This window comes from Globicephala melas, chromosome 1 (genome assembly GCF_963455315.2).
Source record: "Globicephala melas chromosome 1, mGloMel1.2, whole genome shotgun sequence".
In the NCBI taxonomy this organism is placed as follows: Eukaryota; Metazoa; Chordata; class Mammalia; order Artiodactyla; family Delphinidae; genus Globicephala; species Globicephala melas.
Window position 1 is genome coordinate 72,536,840 of NC_083314.1, and position 10,068 is coordinate 72,546,907.

Below are 10,068 nucleotides of genomic sequence, written 5' to 3' on the forward strand. Positions count from 1 at the left end.
TTCAGAGTAATGGAACCACGAACTCACTCCTCTCTTTTCAGACTCCCTCTTCCTGGTCCCACCTGTTCACCCCTGCACCCATCACTGACTTTCCCCATGGGTGGGTCTGGTAACACACAGGGTCACCATGCCCTTTTCTTGGTGTACTCTGGATTGAGAGTCAGGACGCCTGCATACCCCCCACTTAGGCCCCAGCAGCATCACCTGTGCTGAATCCTCATGTTTCTCCAGGCTTCTGTTTCCCCATCTGTGAAGTGGGGATAATGATCCCTGCTCTCCAGAGTGCGCAGGGCAACCCCATAATCCTCAAAATAAATTAGGAAATAAGGATCTTCACTGTGTACATTTTGTGGGTCCCAGAGCACCCTGTTATTGTTGGGAGTGCAGCTGGGGGGCTGGAATGCAGAGATGCACGGAGTCCTTGTGCTTCCTTATTGTTCTGTCTTATTTTTTCCCGGGGGTGGGCCCTAGCAGCATCCTGAGCCCCCCCACCCTTCTTGTGCATCTGTCAGCGACGAGGGCAGGCCCTTGATTCCTTTGAGAGGGCTGAGCTGTTGAACAAGGCAACTCATGACCAGACCCCTACCACTGTTTATGGGGCAGTCCTGGAATCCAGGGGAGGCCCAAGGCCTGTTCTGGGACCCCCTGGACCAATGAGCAAGGGCTGGCCCTCCATCTTCTCCCTCTGCCCAGCAGGACCTCCCCACCCCAGCTCCAACCTGCCCAGAACTGTGATGGCTTAGTCACCTGATGCCAGTCCAGGTTCTGAGGTTCTTGGTTTCCCTTCCTGTGCATAGAAGCCAGGGCACCAAGCGATTCCTAACAGAGGGGCACGTAGAGGGGCTTGGCGCTCCTCAGCAAAGATGCAAGGACACATCCTGGTGAGGGGTATACGGGCACTCGGGCACACCCCTTTCCTGGCCCTCCTGGCGCTATTCTTCCTGTCCACTCACCTCACTCACTCCACACACCCTGGCCCCTCTCCTCTCAGGCCTCACTGAACTGGTTTTAGATCTGTGTGGGAGATGGGGGTCTGGATCCCCTGTAACACCCCCAGATCCCAGGGATCCCCTGCACCTGGAGGTGACCTCACGTCAGGTATGGGTGGGGGGCACAGCTACAGAGGGGGCAGCCAGGCGAAGACCCTGTTCCCCTACACACCCCTTCCCTCCTTCTTTCAGATCAGGAGGCCTGACTCCCTTTGAAGTCTTGGGGCCCTTTCATCATCCGGGACCTCCCTTCCAGCCCCAGTGACCCCTTCCCTGGTGCCCTTTCCCACAGACTGGATGGGAGGGGGTCTGGAGGGTCAGGGATAGGAGGAGGGGACCGCAGTTTGAAATGCTGGAGCCTGCGCTGGGCGGGCATGTCAGACACCAGTGTCCTGGGGTCAGTGTGAGCCCTTCAAGGCCTGACCACCCTTCCATCCCCAGCTTGGCTTCTCCTTCCTCTTCTCCATTTCCCCTGGGGAAGGAGGCAGTAAATGCGTGGTGAGGGGAGCCCCCCCGTGGACACTGTAAAATTGGGCAACTGTCGTCACCCCGAGGCTGGGGCCAGGAGGAAGTGGATGTTTAACAGGTGCCTAATTACATGTCCCGTTGGCTGTCTTGCGCTACTGTCAGCATAGGGAAGAGTGTGGGGAAGGGCTGGGTAACTCCTTTGTAAGCCACTGTGTCACCCTGCTAATTAGGGCTCCTGGGACTCCTCCCCAAGGCGGGGACCAGGCCCCCCCCCCGCCATAGTAATAACTGGCCGCTCCCCAGCCGGGCCCTCACTGCACCTTCCTGCCACTCCAGGTAGCATCTGGGCCCTCAGCTCTCCCTCCGTCTACTGGTCCCTACAACACCGCTGGCCCCAGGGATCCCAGCCCAGGAGGACGAAACGCTGAGCCTAGAGACATGAGAGTCCATGGAGCATTCCACCTTCTGCTCGTGTGCCTGAGCCCAGGTATGGGGCTGGGGAGGGGCAGGGGGGGCCTGCATGATGCCGGATGGGCAGGAAAAGGGCAGCGAAGGGCTCACAGAGGAACCTGGAAGGTGGACTGAGATGTCTTCTCACCCTCGCCCTGCTGCTACCGGGGTTTGGCTGTTGTCAAGGGGGCCTCTCCCCAGGAGAGCCCTGCACCTGAAGGTTTGGGGCACGTGTTCTTGTATGGTTCTTCACGGTGTCTGTGAACGTGTGGGGCTCATACGTGTACGCACATGTTGTGAATGGGAGCATAGGGCTCGCCCTGAGTTACTGGGGGAGCTGGGGGTGGGGTAGGAGGAGCAGGTGAGCAGCAAAGCTGGCTGGGGGTTGAGGAAGAGCCTGGGAAAGATTCCCTTTCCATGGGTCTCTGTGCTTCCAGCAGGAGGGCCTCTCCCCCAACCCTGCTTGCCTTGAGAGGGCAGAGCCTCAGGCTGGTGGAGTGTGAGTGGGCCAGGGAGAGCCGGGGCCTGAGACCTCTGCTCAGGGCCCCTGTGCTGTGAGAGTTCCAGGGTAGCACCCACCCCCTCTCGAATAAGCCTGGGAGGGTGTGGAGGGCAACTCCCAGAGCCCCCTCCCTGGGGCACGTCTGGAGGGCAGGGCTCAGGATTGGACATCATGGCTGCCTGCCTGGGATGGAGCAAGTCCCAGCAAGGGCCCATCTGGGTGGGCATTGCTGGAAATGGCTCTGAGACCCTCCTGGGGGTCTGGGTTCAGGCTAAAGGGGCCTGGGGGAGGAGCTCAGGAAGGGAGGAGCATTTTCAGCCTTGGTGTGAGAGTACGAGTATGTGTGAATGACTGCATTTCTAGCAGGATGCCTGCAACACCCTCTCTGTCTGGCAAGAGCTGGCCGGGCAGAGCTCACTCAGGAGCTGTGCTGTGGGGACCTGGGACATCTCTGTGTATAGTGTGCCTTAATGTTATAATGCACCAATCCCTTCTGTGGGAGCCACCTTTTCTCCCCTCCCTTTTCTTCCCCTCCCTTCTCTTCCCCTCCCTCATTTGCAGAGGGAGGGTTAGCAGCTCTGGAGGAAGCTGAAAAATTCACAAAGGACTTACAGACTTAGAGTAGACATGACTATTGAGGTGTCTCCCTCTTCCCTGGCGAGGCTGTTGTGATTTCCTTCCCTCCCTCCGAGTCTCTGCGCCCACCTCTCTCTCCCACTCTGGTCTTCTTCCCTCCCTCCAGCCTCTCTCTTCTCTCACATGCCCTGGAAGTACTTCCTCAGTGCCACAGCAAGAGGAATGAAGGTGAGACACCAGGGACGACTTCCTCAGGAGAGCGAGGGGTGCAGAAAGGCTGGAACCCTTGGCAGGAGGTTGAGAAAGCTTTTAGGGAGACGGAAAGGCTAGGGTGAGGCTCCCTGGCCTGGGACAAGGGTAGACACTCTGCCTAGTGCAGGGTGGAGGCACCCTCTTCCAGCCTGTCCTTCCTTCTCAAGCCCCCTTCCCGGAATACTTACCTTCCTGTCCGGCTGGCTCCCAGGGCATGGAGACCATTCTCTTGTTGTGGGTTGCTTTCGGCAGTCCTTCTCCAGGGTGGGGCCTCTGCTCTCTGCTGAGCTCTGGCTCATTCGTGGTTTGCCTTGTGACAGCCCAGGACCTGGCAGATGGCATCAGGATCCTTATCTCAGGAGTGGGCTGGTGTTAGCTTGGCCTGGCGCTAGAGGAGGCATCACCAGGTCCCATTAAAGCCCCCAGCAGCTAGCCTGCCTGCTCTGGGTTAACCTGGAGCCTAGCGGGGGTTAGGACATGGCTGACGGCCCAGCCAGGATTCCGAGGGGCAGGTTCAGTGATGCCTGAGTTGTTAGGGGTGTTGAAAGGGTGCCTGCTGGCTCTCTAGAACCAGACTAAGCTTCTGCAGGTATGTCTGGTCTTGCATGAATACACATGCGGGGCTCTAAGTGTGCACAGCGGGTGTGTCTTCTGGATTAATGCGCACTTGTGTTTGTGTGTGGATGTGTGTCTGTATGGATTCGACAGTGTGTGTGTGTGAGAAGGTGGGACTGCATAGGTAGGTATCTGCATTTTGAAGGCTTATAAGAGTGTGTCTATGTGTTGATCTCTTTGGCTGTGACAGTGTGCAACTGTGTGTGTGAGATGCTCTCCAAGTGTGAAGGTGGTCCCAGGAGAGAGCCAGAGAAGGGCAGAGCACGATGAGTTGCTGAGACCAAGGGCTGGGGCTCCAAAGGACTTGCTGCCTCTCACAGGAGGAGAGTGAGCCAGGCTGGGGGAGGGGCCGGCAGAGGGAGGACTGCAGGAGGCTGGGAGGTGGCATGCTGCCGGCCCAGCCAGGGTTGGGGCCCTGGGCACACCTCCACCTTCATATTCCTCTCTGGGTCCAACCGGTTGGGGCTAGCACTTGCCTGGGGCTTCAGGTTAGGGAGGGAGAGATCACGCCTGAGCTTCCAGATCCTGGCTCTTCATCCCAGGCTGACTCAGTGCGACTGAGGCTGGCAGTAGCGGGAGGGGCCCCAACTGGAGCGAGCACGTGGAGGTGGCCACACGATCACACAAGGGGAAGGACGCAAAGCGCACAATGCCACACGCCTTCACGCGAGGCTCACCAGTCCTACAGATGCGTGTGGCCATGGTCCCAGCACCATCGTTCACTATCACACACAGACCCAGCTAGGCTCCCGGTCACAGTCACGCACAGGCACGCACTATCACTCAGAGCACTTACACAGCCAGGCACTCACTGTCACACGGGCATACAGCCAGAGACACACGCTGTCATACACAGACACACAGAGACATACGCATTCTCCTGCTCCTTGGGCTGGAAAGGGACTCCAGGGGCCACGGTGTCCATCCTCCTGCCTCTAGACACGATCACCTCACTTGGCCCAGACAGAGGTGGCTTTTAACCAACGAGCCTCTTCCATCAGAGCACTTAACAACTCTATGTGCTCCATGTGCCTGTACACACACACACCACACACACACACACACGCACACACATGCACACACACGCGCTGTCATGTAAATATATAAGCAGACACTCTACCTGGTCATGTGTGTGAATCTCCCTACAGTACACACAAGCAGCCACAAACACTCGTAAACATGCAATGTACATATGTGTATACACCCATACGTGGATACACAATCGTGCAAACATACAAGCATTCTTTTTTTTTTTAAGATTTTTTTGATGTGGACTGTTTTTAAAGTCTTTATTGAATTTGTTACAATATCACTCTGTTTTATGTTTATGTCGCGGTTCCTTGGCCGCGAGACACGTGGGATCTCAGCTCCCCGACCAGGGATCAAACCCGAACCCAATGCATTGAAAGGCGAAGTCTTAACCACTGGACCACCAGGGAAGTCCCCCATACAAGCATTCTTAACAGCTATATATATATACAAACTGTATAGATGCAACCCTACACAATCGTACAATAGAGACATGCTTACACAAGTCTGCATAGACATGCGTCTATCAATTCACGCACACACCTATGCACACGATCAGAGCAGCCCCTCCTCGTTGTGGAACCCTCACTGAGCCCTGGGTCGCCACTGACAGGAATGGTGGAGGGAGGGGGGCTGAAGCTGGCCACCCAAGCCCTGGTCCTGCTCCCCTTACCCCATCTGCCCTGCCTGTGTCCTAGCACTGCTGCCCGCTGTGCGGATCAGTGGGAATGCAAAAGAAGTCCTGAACGTGGCAGAAGGTGACAGCGTGAGACTGAACTGCCCCTACATCCTGGACCCTGAGGACTCTGGTTCTGATGCGCTGGGCATTGAGTGGATGCAGGTCAACCCAGAACCCTCACGTCAGGAGAAAGTGGTAGGTGCTGGGCACAGGATTCCCCTTACTCTACACTTCATGGTATCTACCTGTTGGGCAGCCAGCACCCTGAGGGGAAAAGCAGGGCAGATAAGAAAACTGAGGCCTTGAACTTCCCCCAAGACTTCTCAGAGAATGAGGGAACAGGGAGGAGCTCTGTAATCACCGATAAGTCAGCCAGTGAGTCAGCTTCCTCCCACCCCACTCCAAAGGGAAGACGAGGCACTGTCCTGGCCCAGACAATATACTTCCAGCTCCGATGATAGTCTTTGATTTTGAGTACCAGTCAGCTGCTCTGTGTACCAGCAGCTTTATACACCTCATCCCATTTAATCCTCACAGGCCCCTGGAAGGTAGACGTTAGGCAGAGAGTGCTTGATCTCATCTGATCTCACACATTCTGTTAAAAGTCAGTGGATCAGGCATCATTGTTCCCATTTTTCAGCTGAGAAAGCGGAGTCTCAGAAAAGTTCAGTGCATTGCCCAAGACAGCCAAACCACAGGGCCTTCCTTGGCTCTCCCTGTCTCACCATCTCTGTTTTCTTCTCTTCACAGTTCCTTAGTTACGGGGACAAGAGGGCCAACCATGGCGACCTCCCCGATCTGCAGCAAAGGGTCCACTTTGCAGCCCCAGATCCCAGCCAGTACGATGCCTCTATCAACCTCTCGAACCTGCAGATATCCGACGCAGCTACCTATGAGTGCCGGGTGAAGAAGACCACCGTGGCCACCCGGACGGTCATCATCACTGTCATAGGTATGACCAAACTCCTCTGAGCTCCTCTTCCCCAGACGTCAGAGCCAAGAGCGGCTTGGCCACCCTGAGCCTGGCTCTGCCTCTTGGCTGGACCCTGGCTCACAACTGCCCCCTCCCCTGCAGCACGGCCTGTGGACCCCAAGTGCTGGATTGAGGGCCACATGTCATACGGCCACGACGTGGTGCTGAAGTGCTTCGTCAGTGGGGGCAGCCCGCCTTTCACCTACAAGTGGAACAGGATCACGTGGAGCGCCCACCCCTACCGTGCCAGTTCCTACCAGTCCCAGGACACCTTCCAGTCTGAGTTCTCCTACGACGAGTCCTTCAGCTCCATAAGTCAAGGTGAGGGGACCCGGGGAGAGGGGAAGATTGGGACGTTGGGTCCCGCTGGGGCTTCCCTGGTTCATCAGTGGCGCCAAGTCAAACATAAAACCGCTGTGGGAGACCCCTCCTGTGAGCCTGTTCCAGAAGCTGCTATGGAGGGAAGAGGAGGCAAAAGGGGAGAGTCCGTTGAAAGCAGTATGGTTAATTTGGAAAGAGCATGGTCTGAGGTATAGCTGGGCTTGAATCCTGGCTGGACCATAACTGGCTACAAGACCCAGGCAAGTGGCTTCACCTCTCTGTGCCTTAGTTTCATTCTACAGTATATGAAAAGGGAATGATAATGTCTATCTTCCAGGGGCAGGTACGGATTAAATGGATGAGGTGTATAAAGCTTCTGGCACAGGCAGAAGCTGCCTAGTACTCACAATCAAAGACTAGCAGAGCTGGAAGAGACCTTAGACTTCCTCTGGTGTAACCCTGTACTCGCTGTACAAATGAGGAGACCAGGGCTCAGGGAGGGGACATATTTCCCTAAGGTCACAGAGTGAATTCATGGTTTCTCTCCTGTTGCTGGGAAAGGGTCCCTTCCTTGCCTCTCTGTTTCAGCAGGGAGAAGGTGACTCACCTGGAGAGTGGGGTGGACCTGTGTGTGTGCGCACACCCTTCCCTCCTTCCATGCCCCACCCTGCAGTGGTCTAGGCTGGGGTGAAGCTCTCAGAGACCAGGCCCCTCGGCCTCACCATAGCTCTCTGATGCTCCTTCAGTTTCAGGCATGAGCCACGGTGAGCTGGTGTTGATGCATCTCTCCCACAAGCATAATGGGCTGTACCAGTGCACAGTGGCCAACCATGCAGGCCACAGCGTATGTGTGGTGGAGGTGAAGGTCTCAGGTGGGTGCAGGGGCAGTGGCCCTGGAGGCCCCGTGGCTGGGAGGGTTGGACTGGAGAAACTTGTGCTGTATATTGGAGCCTCAACTGGCTCTGCCTTCCCACTGCCATCAGTGCATAGCTCTGCCAGGGGCAGCTGGGAAGCCCTAGGAGAAACATGCAGACATGAGGGGTTAACTTGCATCTCTCCATATATTCCTCCCTGTGTGTCCAGGGGCCCTGAGATCCCCTGGGTCCCCCATCCTCTTTCCCACAGACACCCTGCCCCTGCAACTCCTGGTTAGCCAGGCATCTGTCAGTCTGCAGAAAGCCTGACTAATCTTTATTTCTCTCCCCAGGAGTCGCGCACATAGGAATAATCATTGGCGTAGTGCTGGGCTGTTTACTCTTGCTGGGCTGCCTGATTTTGGGCATCTGGGGGCTCGTCCGCTGCTGCTGCAGGGGGCCCCGCGGTGCCTTCTGCTGCCGTAGCCAGGTCCGCAGAAATGCCTGCTGCGACTTGCCTAATGATATCAGGTAAAATCTGATGCCTGTTGCTGTGCTGCAGGGGGCTGGCGCCCTGCCCCTTCTCACCCCTGCCTGCCACCGGCTGGCTGGGATCCCCACCCCAACCCTGCCTGCCATCGCCATGGAGGGCTGGGACCCCAGCATGTTGACCGGCCACTCGTCGTATGTTTTTTCTCTCTCCCCCTTCCCATGTCCAGTCTTCACTTCTGCTTCCCTGCCCTCCATCTCCCTCCCGTCTTTGCACCTGTCTGTCTGTCTTATCTAGACTGTAAGCTCCTGCAGGGCAGGGCCTGTATGTATTTTCTCACTTTTCCCCTGTATTGCACCGGTGAGAACTCTTGGACATGCTTACTTAAGAAGAGTTAATTAATATAAATAATAGCGCTAATAACTTATATTAGAAACAAACTAGAAATAAAAATAGAACAAGACTAGCAGTGCTAATGATTGCAATGCCCTGGGTATGGAGGAAAAGAGGGAGAAGATTAAGAGGCAGGTGAGGAGAAGGGGGGTGGGCAAGGTCAAGGTTAGTTAAGGAAAGGACAGGGAAAGCAGCTCCTTCTGGATCTCCAAGGTGACCTCTCTATCCGAGCCGGTGGTCCTGCGAAAAGCTCAGAAGGGGAGTGGAGGGCGCCTGGATGGGGCTGCCTGCCTACCGTGGGCTGTCCGGACACGTGTGGACAAGCCCTGTCTGGAGGGTGGGGATGGTGCCCCCGGGAGTCCTGCGGGGTCGCTGGCCCAGGAAGAGGCAGAGAAAAGAGTAGGTCGAGGCTGAGGTTGAGAGGCGAGGGGAGGCGGAGGGAGGCGCGGGAGAGGAGAGGTTGCCAAGAGCCCCCGGCTCTGCCCAGGCCGTGCCCACGCCGCGCGGCGGAGGAGCCCGCTCACCCGCGCGCCTGCTGTTTTCCACAGAGAGGACGACGTGGCGCCCGGGTGCAAGGCCAAAAGGCGCGGCAGCAGCGTTACCCACATCTTGGGGTACCCAATGCAGAAGATCAGGCACTCTCTGAGCCTCAAATACGCGCCTCCTCACTGCGAAGGCCCCGAGGACTTGGCCCTGGGGTCCAGCGCCGCCGCCGCCGCTCTAGACTGCAAAGCGGACCAGTCCCGGGTCTACGTCAAGGTCCAGAGTGCAGAGCCAGCCGCCTGCGCCGCCGAGGGGCCGCTGACGTGCAAGGATGGCCTCCTGGTGTGAGCGCGCGGCGCCCGGCTCCTGCCCGGCCAGGAGGAGGGTGCGGGCTCTTTGCCTGCACCTGGGGACGCGCTCGGGCCGGCGCCGACCTCGCCTGCCTAGGGCCGCCTGGCGGCAGGGGGCCTGGAAGAGTTTCCCTCGGGAGCGGAGTTGGGCGGCTGCGCCTCCTCCCCTAAAGTGGGAGGGGGAGGGGGAGGGAATAGAGACCATCTCGGCCCTCTCCGCATCCCCGCGGCCCTGAGGCTCGGGCAGAAGGAGGGAGGAGGAAGTGTCCGAGAGCGCTGGAGGCCGGAGACCAGGTGTCCCCAGCCAAGGCAGAGAGACCCGGGGGCCGGGTGGGTGGGGGTCTGGGCTGAACTGTGCGTGTGAGGCCTGAGCTCCGAGACGGCGGTGTTAGCACAATAAAGAAAATGTAAGACTCGAGACTGAGGTGACTGTGGTTCCACGGCGGGTTGGGCATGGGGTCAGGGTGGTGGGCCCTGCTCAGGGATGGGGGGGGGGGCGTTGCTCCCTCTGTCGTCCCGCATCATTTCTGCACCATTTCCCCCCTCCCCCTCCTTAGATCGGGAACAGTTAGAGCTGGAAGGGGCTGTCTAATCCTATTCCTTCCCTATGCAGATGGGGAAACTGAGACTCCTCAGGCTTGATT

At 57.5% G+C, this 10,068-nt stretch overlaps 1 protein-coding gene across 1 annotated transcript; it reads left to right on the forward strand.

Moving 5' to 3' along the window:
* Positions 1 to 1,895: 1,895 nt before the first annotated feature.
* VSIG8 (V-set and immunoglobulin domain containing 8) lies at positions 1,896 to 9,438 on the forward strand. The gene is made up of 7 exons (XM_060286370.1): positions 1,896 to 1,944; positions 5,580 to 5,755; positions 6,311 to 6,512; positions 6,636 to 6,854; positions 7,607 to 7,726; positions 8,062 to 8,239; positions 9,140 to 9,438. Exons 1-7 carry the CDS (start codon positions 1,896 to 1,898, stop codon positions 9,420 to 9,422), a joined length of 1,227 nt encoding a protein of 408 aa, XP_060142353.1. The 3' UTR covers positions 9,423 to 9,438.
* Positions 9,439 to 10,068: the final 630 nt, after the last annotated feature.